The following is a 19210-nucleotide window of genomic DNA, read 5'->3' on the forward strand; positions in this document are numbered from 1 at the left end:
CATTCAGTATTTTAAGAAGCTCAAGCTGCGTCTATGTGTGTGACGGGGCAGAAAAATGGGCCACAGTCCCGTCTCAAGTGGGGCAGGGCGGTTTATAAAAAGCTTCATCATTTACTGGGGTATTTTCGGGTGAAATTTTCATTCTGACTTCGAGATACATCTCCTTATTTCTGTCACTAAGACTCAAATGGACACATCGTTACACTTAAAATCTTAGTTTTGTGATAAACATTCAAGGAAGTTTTGTCTTTGAATGAGCAAATCTTTGAATGATAAACCTATTTCAAAGTCTCAAAATCTCAAAGCCTTTTCAATCTTCCAAAATGTGGATCAGCAGCTGGCATCAGGTGGGACCTGTTTCTCAAATCATAGGAGCTGATTGGTGGAGTAAGTAGACCAGCTCATTCAGAGGCGACATCTAATAAAGGAAATCCTCTCAGGAGTCCTCTGGCACGGAGACAAATGTGCTGCCAGCACGTTAGAACCAATAGGAATTTGACACAGAATATTCAAGAAATGGGTAGATCGGTATTGGGCAAATTGAATGGCAAGTTACTGGAAGCTGCTTATCAAAACATAGTATGCTTTAGTGCAGTCTAATATCTGATAATATCTTGTGCTGGTCCCCAGCCTGGGAAAATTAAACCGTAAGCCTCACAGTTAAATTGTCCCAGGCGTAAGGGTTCCAGTTATGTATACATGTGCACAAATACATTACACCTGTTGTACAACTCTGCCGTTCATACTGAAGTCAAAAATGAAAAAAAGCATTTCATAAGAAGCTTCAGTTAAGCATATAACACTTTAGAGTATCTTCATGTAAGCACAAAATGGCTTCAGCTCTACAAGGGCAACTCAGGAGGGAGAGGAGGAGAAAACTAGGCCAATGTTATCTGGCCCCTTTTTACGGAGCAATAGGCACAAGGCGGAGAAGAAGAAAGAGTGAGCGGTGGACAGGACGCACACAGGGACACTCGGTGAAGCCACCTCCAAGCTGAAGCGCCCCTCTGCAGTCCAGCGACCTCAGCTGACCCCACAGCAGCGGACATGTTTGAGGAGCAGGCCACCAAGGTGAAGATCACGTCGGTGGTGATTGTAGTGGGCATGTCGTCCATGCTGGCGGCGGTGGTGACAGACCACTGGGCCGTGCTCAGCCCTCGTGTGGAGAAGCTCAATGCAACCTGTGAGGCAGCGCACTTCGGCCTCTGGAGGCTCTGCAAGAAGAGTATCTACATCGTACGAGAGGACCCACAGGGCAAAGGCTGTGGCCCCATCAGCTTACCTGGAGGTATGGAAGCTCTTCTTTCATTACTCTCAACAGGGGTTGGAACTTTTTCACTGTAAGTTGTAAAGCAGTGACTATTTGAGATCACTACAAGATCATATTTCCACTTTGTTTTTGTGCAGATGTTTACAATTATAAACCAGGAAGGGTACAAAACACAAACGGCTTTAACGTCAGGCAACTGAGGCGACTGAAATACAAATTAGGGCCTTCTTTCATTTCCTGTAAGCTGTGAACAACTTTTCCAAGATCCAAAAGATTAACATATTTTGGCTTTGTGAACATGTCCATAGAGCCAAAACACGGCCCTGAATGCCATCCCAGGATTTGATGGAGAGTGGAAGAATTAATTATTAATGAATAATGTCTGCAAGATGGAAGTAAAACAAATTAAGAAATGAGTCTGCTATGAAAGAATATACAGATATATTGCAATCTGAGTTAATATGCTATTTGGGATTATTATTTGTGAAAGATACCTCAAAATGCACGTCCTTACTGTGGGGCTTGTCTTTCCTATGACCTGACTGTGGGCTCGGGATATCACCTGCTTGTCCCCTGTTATTGCTTTGACTACAGGTTTGACATTTGGATTAAACACATAACACACTTCTGGATGTAGCAGAGAGTTTGCTTGTGATGTTACAGCATACATAGTCGATTGTTATGTTTAAAATGAAAATGATGTAAATGTGTGACTACCATAGCTGAGCATAAGGCACATGATGCGATCTTCTTCAAACAAGAGTATTTGATTTGAATCAATCTTTTTTGTCCTCACTGAAAATAAGAAATTCCATCATCAATCTCATTTTACTTTGTGCTTTGTTTTTTCTTCTTCTAAATACAAAAAGACTTATTCCATTGGCAGATTTTAAAGCAAAGGTCAAATATTCTTAATTCCTGTCATTTTAACTTATATTCATGTTTTGCTGTGGAGCAGCTTATAACCAGGGATGTTTTGCTGTGTGGCGTCAAACATAAGTGTGATTGCAATATTTCCAAAGAAAAAAAAACAATGAATTGGGCTCCTCAGAAGTGTCGGCTCATAGCGACAACATTGGCGGGTGTCCTTACCATCATCTGTCTGTTGTCCTCCATCTGCCTTCCTCTGCTCACACAGAGGCACATGCCAGCAGCACATACAGTATGTTGGCATAAGCGCACAAATGGACAAGTGGACCGTCATTATATTTAAAAGGGCAAAGAACGCACCATGCCAATTATACTGCCTTCATGAGTAAAGCGCTATGCTCCGTGCAGCACTGTTGATCTCGATCTGTTGTGTTTGGCCAAAGAAATGAAAGATCAGAGCAGCTCAGAGACTGTGCAACTCTCACATCTCTAAAGTTCGTGTTACAACAGCTGTCAGAGCTGGGTTTGCCCCACTCGAGTGATGTAAGCTTCAGTGTCACGGCAAACTGACTTCGCCTTTGATCAAACCACAAAGCAAAGACAGAACTTCTGCACCTGATATAAACTGTAACATGAAAAACATCGCGAAATGTTTACATTATTTATAGGCCATTACCTGTATTTAAATAAATGTAAGCAGAAAAAACACTTTGCTCGGATCAATAGACCTATGGCAAACTAGTGAGTGACAGTTGAGCAAGTTCACACATTTTGGAGCAAACACATCTCTCCTGCACGAATCCCCGGGTACTGGCACAGTTGGTGATTTGGTTGGGTCATTTCCAGACATGCTATAAGCAGTGTTAGGGAGAACACACAGAAATTATATTTTGTCCAACACTCTGAATACTTGCATTATCTTCGTGCATAAAAGCAACTTATATGATTAAGAAATAAAAACAAGTAAGCTACACCTGCCTGTTACACACTTATTTACCACTAATTAGGAATGCAAAACAAGCACTTTGCAAATGCCCACTGTCCAGAATGACATAGAGCTAGACTTTTCTCTAGTGGCTTTGATCTTTCCTTTCTTATTGTAACTCAGTACCCTCAAATGAAAGAATACAGACTAAAGTTACTCAAAATGAGTATCCGAAATATGTATAAATAATAAAATATAAACAATTATTTTATAATTGTTTATATTTTATAATTGTTATAAACACTGTGCATAAGGTGACAGCCTCGTTGACAGTGTATGACAGTGGTGCCCAAAGTGCGGGGGACCTAATGTGGCCCTCAGACCAATTTTTGGTTGCAATTTTTTGCACATCTCACTAGAGGTGGTAGTTTTTACTGCAAATGTAATCGTTCTACACAATTATAGCCTCAATGTTTTTTTTTATAGGAGCATTAAGTTTCCAAGTCTAAATGAAGGTGTGAGACACAGTTAAAATCTTCATGAAATGCATCCAGTTTTCACCGTGTTGTCTACCCGTTTGTGGCTCTCAATGACGTACAAACTTCAAAATGCGGTCCTCAATGGAAAAGTTTGGACACCCCTGGTGCATAACATTGAATGCTTGTAACTGTGGTCCATTCTGAATAAGATCATTATCATTATATTATACAGACCATGAATGAATTACATAAATCTTAAAGTGGAGATATCATGCATAATTGTGGCTTACAAATGCTCATGCTCAACTATTTAAAAAAAAAAAAAAATTATCTTTGCGAGGATATTATCTTTCCTTTTTTTTCCCTTTTCAGCATGCTAGCAAATCAATAACGCAGTAATAAAACAACAAGAAAGTGTGAGTGCTGAACGGCTGTGTGCCCCTGTGAAGCGCTTTGTGCCATATGAATCAAGCACCATACACATTAGATTCCCTTAAGTCCTTTATGTTTCTCTTTATTATTTGAAAAAAGAAAGGCAACGCTCACCAAAAGTTATATCAGAGGTACAGATGTTGAGGAAAATCTTCAAAATTCAAAAAAGCGCAAAACACTCAATGTCCAAGATATATTTATTCGGTCGATAAGGTTTCTGCAGAGCCTTCTTTAGATTGTTTTTTTCTTTTTGAACCAGTATTATTTACCATGGGAATATTCTACACAACACAAAAATGCCTAGAATGGCCTTGTAGCTTTAATTACCTCCGGTCTGAACAGCGTCTGCCTGTAGCTCTCTTCTCCCTGGCCTATGGCTGGTGTGTAGGTCTGCCGGTGTGTGTATGTATGTGTGTGTATGTGTGTGTGTGTTTGTGCGCGTAGGGGGATGCGTGCCCGGCAACCTAACTCTCCCATTTTGATTCAGACTCTATCATTGACTTGGCCTCGGGCTGCTTCAAGATCAGTACAGGCCTTAATGAAGTGTGGCTTTCTGCTCGAGCTCAGGAGTTAACAGTTACACCTTGGACACTCCGGGGACTGAAGAGAAGGAGCAGGAGAACATGTGAGGTGTCCTTGGCGGCTTTACATACAAAACATGTACTACCCTCAAAACCATGAGCCAAACAGTAAATAATGCAATATCAAAAATCTACAAATCAGTGTCCAAGAGGGGGGCGGAGGTTTGTGATTCAGCTTTGTGATTAAGCTGTCCTTCAGCTGGCTGTTCTTATAACAAAAAAGGCCAGTTTTTGTTATTTTGTTCTGACTTTAGTGATTAGTAACACCCAACAACAGATCGCAGATAGATTTATAGGATTCCTGGTGCATTACATACATATAACATACTCGTGTAGATTTTAAATTGTAAAAATGCTCAAGTTTCATTCACATAAAACCATAGATGCATTTACCATTGCCTGTACTCTCTACTCTTCCAATCGCTTTTTTTCTTTTTTGCAAATGTACTGTATCTATCTCTATGTATCAATGTTTACTCGTTCCACCTCATCCATATGGTTTCATCTAACATGGTGATTTCTATGGTTACTTTCAATTAATAGCAATCCATACCGAACTCTAAAGATACAGACGGCATCTCTGGAATTGCCCATATATGGTCATGTTTGAAACAGTTAAGGGGAAAACAAAGAAGAGAAAAATCTTAACATTCTCCAGCCCATAACTACATAAATAACAGAGAATGCTAACATGATGCTTTATGTTAGTGTCAGGTGTTAGTGTCGCTTTTACTGAACAATCTGCTGTGAAAAAATATCCATATGGACCCGATTTAGACTGGACTTTATTTATGTGTGATAAATAAGAAAATGGACAAAAAGAGTGGAAAATTGTGTTTTCACAATGGATTTTGTTTTCCCCCTCGGCGAAGCCACGCCCCCTTCTATGGTGCGGTGCCGTCTGTATCTATTATAATTCAGTTCTTTTCTGACACACTTCCTGCTTCTGAAACTTCATCTTTAAAGGCACATAAGCCCACGGTGCAAGGATGCTTTACTCACCCGTCAGTGGTCATTATGATATTTCTGATTAGTAAGGATGATGCCCGGTTCAGAACGTGAAAAGACGGGAGGTTTGACAGTCCAGTGAATACTACAGTGTACAGAATAATACAGTGTGTTTCAGTAGACTTGTCCCAAGTGTATAAATGAATGTTGCAGTACCAGACAGTTTGACAGCGGCAGTAAAACGCTGTCTTGTCTCAGCTCAGCTCAAACTGTCTCTCCAACGCACCTTAACACATGAACTGAAAGGGAAAGGTATGACTTTCTTCCCACAAGTGCTGCCAGAGGTGTTTAGCCGAGCACTCGCGGCTCTATTCAGCCTGTGACTGTCAAAAGGACTGCTTCTTTTCCTCGGTAAAGTGGAAGCCTCTTGTATGTGGGATGACAAATACAAAAGGTCTAAAACAACCTGGCTTACATTTCAGTTTTTAAAATTATACTTTCTATCATAGACAAAGGTTTTTAAAGAAAAAATAAGTAACTTGTTTACCTTAATAAATCCTTGTTGTAGTCCCTCTGGCACTGTTAATGGGATGATTGGGGGGTCTTTCATCTCCCCTGGTGTCTCTGGCCAGAAAACCCCAATTGCAACGTTACTGCCTCTAGTCGAAGCCACCAAAACACACTAATAGAATCAGGAAGAAGAGGCTTACAGGCTAACAGGCAAAGCTAGCTGCGGGCTAGCACCACTTAAACAGTGTTTACAGCCAAGTTTGAGTAAAAAAAATGATATCCATTGTGTAACTGGATGTACAATATCCCTCTCTCCCTTTGTCTTTTCTGTCAGCGTAGTATGTACTCTCACGGACAATAAATGAGTAAAAAAACGCAACATGCTACGACACCTGCAGTGTGTTTATGGCCTCTAGGGGCATGAGTTAATTACCTCTGCTTTAAGCATGATATGTGCTTTTTCGCCTCTCTTCCAAGATGCTTTGTCAGTAACTAATGATCCTTTTTGGGTAAGAGTTGTTGAAACTTAAACTCACTAAACAATAAATTTTGTGTTTGTTGTTTTTGTTCTTATCTAAGTTGGGCAGTAAATGTTACATGTCAAACCTCTCCGGATCGGTCACACAGCATCATCAGTAGCTGACGAAGCTTTTTGGATGAGCGGTAAATGATCCATAACACTAAAACTACCAAGTACAGATGACAGTTCAAGAACTCTTGTCTGCAATACAAGATTAAGTGTCCATCCCAGCCTCTCATCCTAACCATCAGGAATAAGCTCCACCCACACGAGACCCGAGCAGCTTCAGCTGTAATATATCCAGGTTGTGGTAAGGATTCAGCATTGGCACCTTTTTAATAATCTGTGACTCATTTGACATTATCACAGACATGCAGTACATTATATGCATACATTATGGTTGCACAAGCATATTTACAGTATGCGGTTAACTTTCATTACCAGACAATTATTATAGCACCACATGAAATAACTGTTTCCATTTAAATTATTGGATAAGTTAAGATAAGATAAGATAAACCTTTATTGATCTCACAAAGGAGAAATTCACTTGTTACAGTCGGCGTTACTTCACAGTCTTATTGTACAGTCTGACAGCAGTGGGGATGAAGGCTTTGCGGTAGCGCTCCGTCCTGCACTGAGGGTGTCTCAGTCTGCCACTGAGAGAGCTGCTCAGCTCTTCTACAGTCCCGTGCAGTGGGTGGGAGGTGTTGTCCATGATGGAGGTGAGCTTGGCTAACACCCTCCTGTCCCTCACCTCCTCCACAGAGTCCAGGGGGCAGCCCAGGACGGAGCTGGCCCTCCTGACTAGCTTGTTCAGTCTGTTCTTGTCCCGCTCTGTGCTGCCCGGGGCCCAGCACACGGCAGCGTAGTGGAGAGCAGAGGCGACCACAGAGTCATAAAAAGTCCTGAGCAGAGGCCTGCTCACTCCGAAGGACCTCAGTCTCCTCAGAAGGTGGAGGCCACTTTGGCCCTTCTTGTACAGGGAGTTGGTGTTGTGGGACCAGTCCAGTTTATTGTTGAGGTGAACACCCAGGTACTTGAAAATGTCCACCGCCTCAATGTCCTCCCCCTGGATGATATAGTGTTCACAAGTTGTTGGTGTACAATAAAAAGAACAATCTTCTCTTCTGCTACAGCCAATTAGAACTTCTAAGTGTTGTCAACTACAATGTGTAGATGTTCACCTTTCTTTTCTTTCTTTTTTTCATTCAGGCGTAAAATCATTGAAGCAGAGATAGGCTAATTTAACGGACCACTTGCTCTCAGAATAACCACAACTACACTGAAAATAAACATTGATGCATTGATAAATAGGATGACCAACACTGCTGATTTTATCTACTTTGAACTGTCACAATCTGTTTGTATTTGTTTGACAATAACCAAACCTGATATTGTAAAATCTGAATATTGACTTTGGATCAAACCTGTAACAGAGAGGCGCAGCGTTTGCACATGAAAAGTGAACCAGCAAGTACTACAAATTGTGATGCAATATGCAAAGACCAGCTAAATTTGCTGCACGTCTTACACCATGTTCACTCCTACTCTCTCTCGTCTCTCACAGGCACACCTCTGTACGTAGCTCCCAGTTTAATATGTGCCGTAGGTTTGCGTACTAAACACAGGAGCGCGGCACAGCGGTGCTCTAAAGCTCCCCAGGTCGATTCGCCGTGTGTTGTACAGATTACCTCTTGATGAACATTATACCCAGGCAGGCAGCGGTGATTGGACTTAATAACACACATTTGCATTTTTTTTCTCTCCAAACACTGAGGGAGCTGAGAGCAGAACACACCTTATTTCCATGCTTGTGGTTAGAGTGCATATGTGAGGGGCTCGCGTAATGACGGCACCAATGCATCGAACCCAACAACCTTTGAAATTAGCCCAGACACATGAAAGCTTGAGTGCTGTTAAAACAATCACTGCGTTTAACTCGGGAAAACATACCCTTGTTTTGGTTTGTTGCATTTCTATTTGGTGCCAGCATGTCAGACCATTTTGAGACCATCTCAGTTGTTGATACTAAACGTTATGTCAACAAACTGATTTGACAGAGGATGATTGTGGAGAAAGTTTAGGAATCATCACCTTTGTATTTGTCCACAGTCACGTGAAGTTGCTCCTCTGTCCTATTTTTTTTTTTTCTGAGGACACTGCTGTTGTTTGACTTTGACCCATAACTTGGTTCCTGGGTGCAATGCTGGCTGCTCTTTGAATTAAAAATAGGTATAAGATATCTTTGAAACTGTGCTGACACGGTGAGTGAGGTTGCAGAAGAGCTGAAGCAGTTTGTTCTGTGTTAGCCACAAAAACAGATGTTGTGTCTTACTGACAGTAACAATCTACTTTCTATTCCGTAATGCGTTAACAGTATCAAGTCGTCTCGCACTTTTAGGCTTTTTCTTCAGTTGCTTTAAAACATGTGAGGAAAAATAATTCAGATTTTTGGGGGTTTAAGAAAAGTATATATTATGCTGACAAGGAAACTTTTACTTGAATAATGTACTATTGTCCGTTGTACACTAAAGTAGGGTTTGTTAACCCTTTATTCTTTTATTTTTTTCTGGAATCATGTTGGAATGACATCCTCTGGGTATAGGTTGCGATCACATGACATCACAACATTTCCAAGAGCCTATTCACCTTATTCTGCCCCGCCCACTTTTGCCACTTTTTGCGTTGTCTCGGCACTTCCGTTGTCCAGACACTTCCGGTCGAGCGCGAAGCCCGTTCATTTTAACGGAAAACGAGGGAAAATATTCTCCGCTCAAATCTGATGTTTAGTCGATTGATTTGTGTAAAATGTCCGATGTTCATTTGCACTAACATGTCAACACTGCACCGTTTCTCTGCACGGCCGAAAAACGGCTTTGTTTTCGTGTAGTGACTGATTTTATGTGGACTTCTCCAGCCCCATGTTAACACATAGGAGAAAAGGGGCGGGCATAATTCATGGCGGCGCCCACGCGAGCCTCCGGAATAAGGTGAATAGCTTAAAATTGAGGTGGAGGGCAACTGAAAATTCCATGACGGTAACTATGGTAACCGCAGTAACAGACAAAATGCATATTTTTGTGTCTTTGTTTTTTGGCTCATATCTCAGTCATTACTGGAGGAATCCACATGAAACAAAAAGTGTCACAAAGTTCATTGTCTTCTCTGTCAGCACATATGAACTATTGTCCAATTATTTTCTCAGAAAAATGTCAATAAGTGATGACAACATGTGAAGACATGAGCGATGAGTGATGTTGTCCAATAGAAAGGACTTTCAGACATAAAAATAATATCACAGGTTTGTGAATCCAATCACGATCAAATATTGATGAGGAAAAACATTTGTCAATTTTCGTTTTGGAGATTTCTTACAAAAACTGCATTTCTCCCATAGAGTTGTTTTGGCCTGCCCTCCATCTGACATTATGACATCATCACATTCTAAATCGTGAATGCTACCTATTGGGCTCACACCTGGATTATTTTGTCCTGGTTTGAGTATCATAGGCAGTTTTTAATTGTTTACTGTGTTTTACTTGTTTTTTTGTTGCACACTTAAAGGTAACAGTTCATACAGTCAAACAACTTTTTCTGGATAAGCTTTTTTCTTCGTTTGTAATTTTCACACGCTGCCGCTCCCATGCCTTTTCCGTGGGTAAACACACGTGACCAGTCAGGACCTCTAACAGCCTGTTGCTAGGTTACCTCTTTAGTTATTCCTTCTCATCCATCCAAACAAACTCTCCCTCTCTCTCTCTCTCTCTCTCTCTCTCTCTCTCTCTCTCTCTCTGCATCAACACTGACTGTCCCTGCGTGGACACTGAGTGCACCTGTCTGCTTTATGGGTTTAATCTCAACCTGAAAATACTGGTGGAAAAGAGGGGACTCTTGCTTGGCCTTCACGTCCTCCTCCAATACTTCTCGTAGCAGTTACCACAAATGGATGGATGGATGGATGCTCCGGAAATGACTGCAGTGGGCAATGGTTCTCTATGATGCTGGAGATTGCGGTCAAAGGACTGACATTTGGGAACAGAAACACTTGCAAGGCTATTATTGCTATAGCAGAAGGTGCGAAACGGTTCGGGGGAAGTAAACAGGCAGCTGACAGCAAAATGAAAGCAGCAGATTTACAGGTGGTGAAGTCCCATGAGTATGAAAGACACAAGAGACACATGCTTTCAGATCTCAGTGTGTTTTTGTTTGCTTGCTTTTTTGCTTGCTTTTTTTTGGTCCAAAATTTAAAAAAGAAATATCTACAAAATAAAAAAAATGCTTTTTAATATAATTTTTCCTTCAAATTTTTAGTTATCAGTGAACCACACATTTTTAATATGTTGACTCTTCATTACTTGAGAGAAACATTTGCGATTTTCCAGCCCTAATAGAATGTGTCATTAATTTGAAAATGTAACAAGAGAGTTGCACGTTCTCCGTTTGTCCACACTGACTGAGCACATCCCCCAATCCCAAAACATGTACAGTAGGCACATTTTCCAAGTAAAGCTGACCACGATATCTGAGTGTGCTCTTCACGGGAATATACGTATAATCTCATTACGATTTTTTAAGTCCAAGTCTAAATTCAAGTCCGAATAGAATCAAGTTTATTAAGTTCACGTCACCGATTTGCAAGTCTGTGTCCAAGTCCCAATCATTTAGGAAGTGATTTCTTATTTGTTGCAGTTTTCATTTAATTTTCCCTCCTTTTCAGATAGAATGTGACCACCTTCAAGTTTAACCACTCAACCCCAAGCCTGAACGAGCACATTTTCTCCAGTTTGACTTTACCCAAATCTAAAAGCTTCTTGAAAAAAGTGTGAAAGGAGTGACAAAAACATGACCGAAAAAGCAATGAAAAAATGACAAAAATGTGGCACAAAAATATGACAAAAAGCGATGGAAATGTGGCAAAAATGTGACAAGAACACAACAAAAAAGCAATGTAAAAAAACACAGCAACAACGCGACGAAAAAGATCAGTTTTGATGAGTTTTGTAGGTCAGCTTTCAAATGAGGCCTTACACTGGCCTACAGGCTGTAAACTTCTAGATTTGTGTAATGCACTTGGTTAAGGCGGGGGTTAAGAGGTTCATGCAGTACTAAGTAACTTGTTTACCTTAATATATACTTTTCGTAGTCCCTCTTGGGATAATACAAGTGTTAATGGGATGATTGGGGGGTCTCTCATCTCCCCTTGGTGTCTCTGGCCAGAAAACCACAATTGCAACTCTCCCTGCTCCGACCCGGAGGCACAACACACACTAATGGAATCACGAAGAAGAAGCTAACCGGCTAACGGGCAAAGCTAACTGTGGGCTAGCACCACTTAAACAGTATTTACAGCCAAGTTTGAGTGAAAAAAATTATCTCCATTGTGTAATTGGCTGTACAATATCCCTCTCACCCTTTGTCTTTTCTGTCAGCGTAGTATTTACTCTCACGGACAATTAATGAGTAAAAAAACGTAACATGCTACGACACCTGCAGTGGCGCCTATGGCCTCTAGGGGCATGAGTTACTTAGTACTGCTTTAAAACCATAAGAATAATTTAACAGGTTGTTCTCTAATCACCTGAAGGCTACCAGCAGATGGTCTTCAATGCAAAACCTTTGTCAATAATATGAATTGTTTTTTTGGAAACTCTTTTGTGGATAAACTGCCTCGTAGATGTCTGTGATAAACAACTTACGCATTCACCTCAGTCTATTTCCCCCTCTCTCTCTCTTTTTGTTGTTGTTGTTGTTTGTTTGTTGTCTTTGTCCAACTCTGCAGCAAAAAACTGCTCCTACTTCAAGCACTTCACATCGGGGGAAGAGGCTGAGGTTTTTGAAGTGAAGACGCAGAAAGGTGGGTGCCATCTCAGATTCTCATTAAGCCCCCATTTCCCTTCGGAGCCAGTTGGAAGACCTGTCTGTCTGCGATAAGGAGATAAAGCAGCCATTTTAATTCAGCGGCAAAGACACTGCTGTTAAGTCTATTGCACATTCCTGTACATGGGTTTATTCTTAGACCCTGTGACCTTCACTATCAGCAGAAAACTATCAAAGGCCTTAAATGAGAAATGAAAAACTGAAGTGATTATACTCATGTAATCCACAGTGAGGAAAAGTAATGCTGCAAATTCAAAGAAGTCTAAGAAATCAATGAAGCAAAAAGGAACCAGGGCAGTGTTCATACCATCGCTGTGCGTGAGCTTATTTTACACCCGGCCTTATCCTTCCATCTCTGCTCTGAAATTAAATGAACACGGGATCATTTAATTCGCAGCTTGAGCGTCTGAGCAGCAAACGTCAGAGCCAGATCCTCTTTATAAACTCAACTACATGGAGGTGGGCAGACACTGGGCGTTGTTGATGTGAGCTGGCAGCATTATTGCCAGCCTGGATAAATGGCGGTTGTTTGTTAAGTGAGGCTAATCTAAGGCCTAATTATCTATGTCATAACTCGCCTGTGTGTAATATCAAAACAATTATCTGTAAACGCTACAGCCGCCCCCCCCCCATATGCCACTTCCCACTCGCTGCAGTCTCGATACTTTGTCTCGCTCTATCTCTCCCCAGAGTACGATACTTTTTGCAGGAGCCATTTTAATTTGTTCCAAGATTCTCGTTTTGTACACTTTCATTATGTACTGTAGGGGAGACGGGGGCTATTTGTCACACGGGGTAATTTGTCACATTGCTTTTTATAGCCTCACTAGAGGGCGCCGTACGCTGGTGCTGATATATAAAAAGTGTGTTGGTGTTCATCTTCTCTTCCAATAATAATTTTCTCATTTGGACAAGACATGAGGACAGGGCACATTTGAATTGTTTTTATGCCTTTTCCCGAACTTTAATGTTTGGGTTGTTTCTGTAATGAGAGCTTTCCTGTAGTAAATGCCTTAAACAAAAGACACTGATCTCAAAGACATTTGTTAGCTTCGATTTGAGTTATTTTAGAGCTAGCATGCTGAAGCCGTTTGTTACATTGTTGGTAAAGTGGTCATTTGTCACATGAGGTATAAATGGTGGGACGTTGTTTTCTTTTCTAATATGTTTTTCTGCTCACTTTATTTTACCATTAGCTTTTATAGAGGCTGTTTGTTTGGGTCATTTTAGTGAATTTGTACATTTTGCACCTCATAGAGCATTTTGCAAAAAAATCAACAGTTAGTTCAAATGAGTGTGTTTTAAAGCATATTTTGTCCCTTTATCTCAAAAAGCAAAAACGTTACAAAGGTTTATCAAATTTCAAGATAACATCCAAAACAATAGTGACAACCAACCAAAATGGTTGATAACTATTTATTGCAATATGATAGAAAAAAGAGAGTGAGGTCTACTTCAAGTCAAGGGTTCAAGCTTTCATTTAATGTAGGTCTGACTCTTATGGGGTTTTCTGTTGATGAGCAGCAAACTCTAGAAAAAAGCATGTGACAAATAGCCCCGTTCTCCACTATTCTATTGAAAGAGACACCCGAAAATACACATTTGGTTTTGTTGAACTTGGGCTATAACATTTCACCCAGTTACAAGAATTAAAAAACAAGCTGTCGCATTTAAATGTTCAAATGTCAAATTATTACTTCAGTTAAAAAACACTTACACATGAAAACCTTAGGTGTTCAAAGTTGAAAGTTTAAATAAGCGCTGTGAATCTGAATCATAACTTCAATTCGCCGCTTGTACGGCAACACGACAAGGACAAAACTTGGTCCTTGTGGTAAGCAATGGGCGAGGTAAACACTTCTCTTTGGTCAGCGAGGGGCTGACATTGCTGCAATACCACCCCCTGGTGGCCAGGGAGGTCTCCAGAAACCTTGCTCTAAAATGGAATCTTATGGAAGAAATGTTGCACGAGTCAAAAACAACTGAAAAACCTGGCTGGAAAGAACATTATTGTTTGCAAGGGGATATCATGTTTTTAACCACAACATTTTTTGTTCTGTGGAAGTTTTATAGTTTGATATTTTTCATTTGGTTAACATGCTCTGCAGGAGGAGGTTGAGCTGCCATCCTGGATCCTCTCTCGACTGTTGTTTATCATGTAAATGGGGAGGAGTGTGGAATGATGGTCTACTAATAATACAATATGTTTATGGTTATGATGCAGTGGCACTGACAGTACATCGCCACATTCCCTCCTTGCAGAGCGAGTATTGCATTGTCCCTATAGGCGAGTGGGACATCGCCAGCATGTCTCCATGGAGGTGTTACTGCTTCACTGTGATTACAACTGGCCAAACGTTTGGTCCTCCCCAAATGCTTTATTTTGAAGACACATTGCAAAAACACAGTTGCATATTGATGTTGATGTTGATGTTGATATTGATGTTGGTGTTGAGAAGCTCTTAATCATTAGGAGCAATTCCGGTATTTTTGACATTTTGTTCATCTCGGGTCTCACTCTTCGAGCTCAGCCCCACTTTCCAGTGGGGTTCCACACGGCTCTATCCTGGGGCCCCTCCTCTTTTCTTTGTATATGTTGCCACTTGGTTTGATTTTTGAAAAACACAAACTTTCTTTTCATTGCTTTGCAGATGATATTAAAGTTTATCTGCCTCTAAAATCAACCTCGCTCCAAACCGTGTCAAATTGTCTGCAAGACATAAAACATTGGATGGCACAAAATTTCTTAAATCTTAATGAAAAGAAAACTGAGATGGCGTTATTTGGTAATTTTAACGCTGCAGATATTGCTCTGCTTGGCCCACTTGCTCCTTATGTTCGTCCATGTGTGAGGAATCTTGGCGCCATGTTGGACAGCTCTTTTAAACTACACAAGCAAATTAGTTCAGTTATCCAAACTAGCTTTTTTCAGATGCGCCTCTTAAGTAAAGTTAAATCCTACATTCCTCTAAACGAACTTGAAAAAGCAGTACATGCGCTCATTACCACTCGTCTAGACTACTGTAATGCTTTATACTGTGGTTTGGACAAAGCGTCCATTACGAGGCTACAAATGGTCCAAAACGCAGCGGCCCGCTTGCTGACCGGCACCAGGCGACGTGAGCACATTACACCTGTGCTCGCCCGTCTGCACTGGCTTCCTGTCTGTCACAGAATCAATTTTAAGATTCTTTTAATTGTTTTTAAATGTTTAAATGGCTTGGCACCTTTGTATCTGTCTGAGCTACTCTCTGTCCACGCCCCGTCCAGAGCACTTCGCTCAGCTGACCTGCTCCTTCTGAATGTGCCCAAAACGCACATGAAAACCAGAGGAGACAGAGCTTTTTCTGCTGCTGCCCCCCGACTGTGGAACGGTCTGCCCCTCAGCATCCGTTTGGCCCCGACTCTAAGCAGTTTTAAGTCCTCCCTTACAACCCACCTCTTTACACAGGCCTTTTAATATGTTCAACTTTCTCCATTGTATTTTTGTTTAATTGATTTTGACGTAAAGTTATTATGCCTTGTTTGTATTTGTATTCATAGTTTTTATCATCTGTTTGTGTTGTGAAGCACTTTGGGCAGCCGTGGTTGTTGTAAATGTGCTATAGAAATAAACTTGACCTTGACCTTGACCTTGACAAAGGAGCTAAAAGGTTCTACAAGGTGATATTAATGTCTGAATAATATTTTTTGACTTAGACTTGCTCTGAGACTCAGATGATCACAAGTTCAGATTCCAGTCTGAACAAAGACTTTGACTATTGGCCTATATCCGCCATCTCAAAAGTGTTTCTGAATCCAAATGAAGTCTTATTTAGTTTCATTCTGGATATGATTACGTTTGTATTTGCAATAGCACACTGCATTGTCGCACTTGCAGTTGCCCACCTTCTTTTCTCTTTTCCTTTTTTTCAGAGTATAATATCTCTGCTGGGGCCATCGCAATCTTCAGCCTCTTCTTCATGATCCTGGGCACGCTCTGCGTGGTCTTCTCGTTTGGAAAGGGTCGGGACTACCTGCTGAGGCCTGCTGGGATGTTCTTTGCTTTTGCAGGTCAAACACACGCAGCACCGTGGGCTCTCAGTGCTGAACTAAGTGACTGTGAGGGTCATGCTTGGTGGGATGGTACCTGTGCAGCCTATTTAACACATGACAAAGATGATTTCTCACTTGTCATTTGTAGGTGGCAAGGGCTGATAGATGATTTATGATCTGTAAATCAAATGTGATCGCTGTGACCGCTCTGATTTTTATTTAACATTTTTATTTGAACACGGCAAGGTTCGAATGTAACAAAATATCCTCACAAAAGTTCAAAGGGATATGTTATTTTCTGGATGACATTCCCCCCCACACACACTTTCTTGAGTTTATTGGTTAAAACAATATACATCTCTCAATCTGCTTTTGTGTATCACAGTCATGCCCTATGCATTATTTAGCAGACTTGAGTATTTTGTAAAATAGCTAGAGGCTATAGAGCTTTTAAAATGAGTCACCACTGTAAAGTGTACAGATGTGGTTTTGCCTTAAAAGACCAATGCTGTGAGTGCAATTTGCAATGGCAGGCCTCAGCTGACGCTCAGACACCTGAAAGTATAACAGTGCAGAAAAGCAAAGCATCTGGCACTCAGCAATTAGGATTTACATTTTCAAGGTACATGATGTTAATGAAGTAAATCATGGGCTAAGACCTGCCACTCAACTCCTACGTTTTAGGAGTCACTGAAGCACACTTATAGCTTGAAATGAAACGACACAATGGTTAGAAGTAGGCCTGTCACCACAACAAATGTAAAGTCCAATATATTGAGGTAAGAAAATATCGCGATAAACAATATTATTGACTCGAACGATACCCGATACTGTCAACTCTCAGGCATAAAAATGTAAACCTTTGTTCTAAAAGTGAACAAACATAAACATAAATAAACATGAAATATAATGTAATTAAATTTGCTTCAGTTAGACATTAACGTTTTACAAAGAAAAAATAAATAGCCGGGGATGCTTATAAATGTACAGACGATAAATATGAAGCCCAAAAATGTATTGTTTATTTGTTATTTATTGAACGATAAGTCGATATAGTAATTAGGGTGACAGCCCCCAGTTAGAAGGTCCCGGGCTCGATCCTTTCTTTGCTCACTCTCCTACTTGGGCTTGAGCAGGCAAACTACTGTCTGTCGCCAAATGACTTTTAGCAAGCACAAAAAAAAAATCATGTCATATCAATGAGGATAAATAACCTGTTCAAGTCACCCCATGTTTTGAGGAAAGCCCTTTGAAGTGTGTTTCCGGTTCAAACCGTCGTCATGACTCCCCTCGCCTTGTGGTTTTCTCTCTGCAGGCCTGTGCATCATCATCTCAGTGGAGGTGATGCGCCAGTCCGTCAAGAGGATGATTGCCAGTGACGAGACCATCTGGATCGAATACTACTACTCCTGGTCCTTCACCTGTGCCTGTGCCGCATTCACCCTCCTCATACTCAGCGGCGCCGCCCTGCTGATCATTTCTATGCCGCACATGCCCCGCAACCCCTGGGAGAACTGCATGGATGCTGAGCCCGACACGCTGGATTAAGACGCCGCGTGCACAATAGTTTATAAAGAAAAGAAAAAGTTTGAATGCACAACCCTTTAACAACCATAGAGTTCAGAGACAAACGATTGACGTGTTTAGAAGCAAAGTGTGTAAGAGAGAAGTGCAGATCTTATGTTACAAGCCATCCGTGTCATTTTCTATCCCTTTAAGTTACATTATGTTTTGTGATGAATCAACAATAAGTCAATAATGTCATGTTTGCTTGTTTTTTTCCACAATAAGGAAGAAAGTTCTGAAGACATGAATATTTGCTGCAGTGTAGACCTAAACTGAAAATATGCAAAATGTCCCATCTCAGTTAAAAGCGTTGTGAACAAGTGCTGATGTGGGTTGTTTGGGTTCATTTGCTGTGACAGATGACCCTTCAGGACCATGGGGCCAAACTGTTGAAAGGCCCTTCCAGTGAGGGCTCAGGATCGTTGGATTGATTTTTAAATCTAATTCTCAAGACACTGATTAAGCTGATCAACTTGGCTCACATTGATCTTGCAAAGTTTTCAAAGTGAGAAAAAAAAGGAATGAATATTACAAATGAACAGCAGATCATAGATATACAATATATTCATGGTATAATTGGTAATAGGATGTGCTCTTAAGAAAATACCGCTGTGTTTGCTCGTAATGTGATAAATTAGCAGTTAATTGCATAGTGTTTATAGAACAGTTCTACCCATGCAGCGTATGCTTTGCAGAGCTGTAAATGTAAGAGTGTGTCTACTTAAGGTAATTTACGGTTGTAAATGTAGGCAGTTACGACCCCCCCTGTGCTAAAGCCTAGAGAAACACAGTGCTCTCGATAGGCCTAGTCAGCGCAGAGTGAAGACGTGAATCACGGTAATGCCACTGTCCTGCTGCTCCCCAGGGACGCAGCAGATCAATGTGTGGCATTGATCGTCTGGAGAGACCAAACTGGCCCCACTCCCTGGTTGGGATCGGACATTGATTTTAGCTCAGTCTTCAACAGTCAGTGCTCCAACCCATCATATTATGCATGACGGCCACTGGACCCCTGGACGATAGTTCATGCCAATGTCATAGTGAATGTTATAACTAGCTCAGATAAGATTATTTAAAATTTGTAATAGGAACTTTCTTTGGACTAATTTGTGGAATGCTTTCATTTAAATGGATATTTCAGGATTTTTGACATAGGGCCTCATTTCCTAGTTATCCAGAGTGTTGTTCATTACT

At 41.0% G+C, this 19210-nt stretch overlaps 1 protein-coding gene across 1 annotated transcript; it reads left to right on the forward strand.

Annotated features, from left to right (window-relative positions):
* The first annotated feature begins 917 nt into the window (after nucleotides 1-917).
* On the forward strand, nucleotides 918-19210 carry cacng1b (calcium channel, voltage-dependent, gamma subunit 1b). Its single transcript, XM_079565389.1, has 4 exons — nucleotides 918-1288; nucleotides 12318-12392; nucleotides 16331-16468; nucleotides 17766-19210. Exons 1-4 carry the CDS (start codon nucleotides 1048-1050, stop codon nucleotides 17996-17998), a joined length of 687 nt encoding a protein of 228 aa, XP_079421515.1. The 5' UTR covers nucleotides 918-1047; the 3' UTR covers nucleotides 17999-19210.

This window comes from Gobius niger (genome assembly GCF_951799975.1).
Source record: "Gobius niger genome assembly, chromosome: 10".
Classification (NCBI taxonomy): Eukaryota; Metazoa; Chordata; class Actinopteri; order Gobiiformes; family Gobiidae; genus Gobius; species Gobius niger.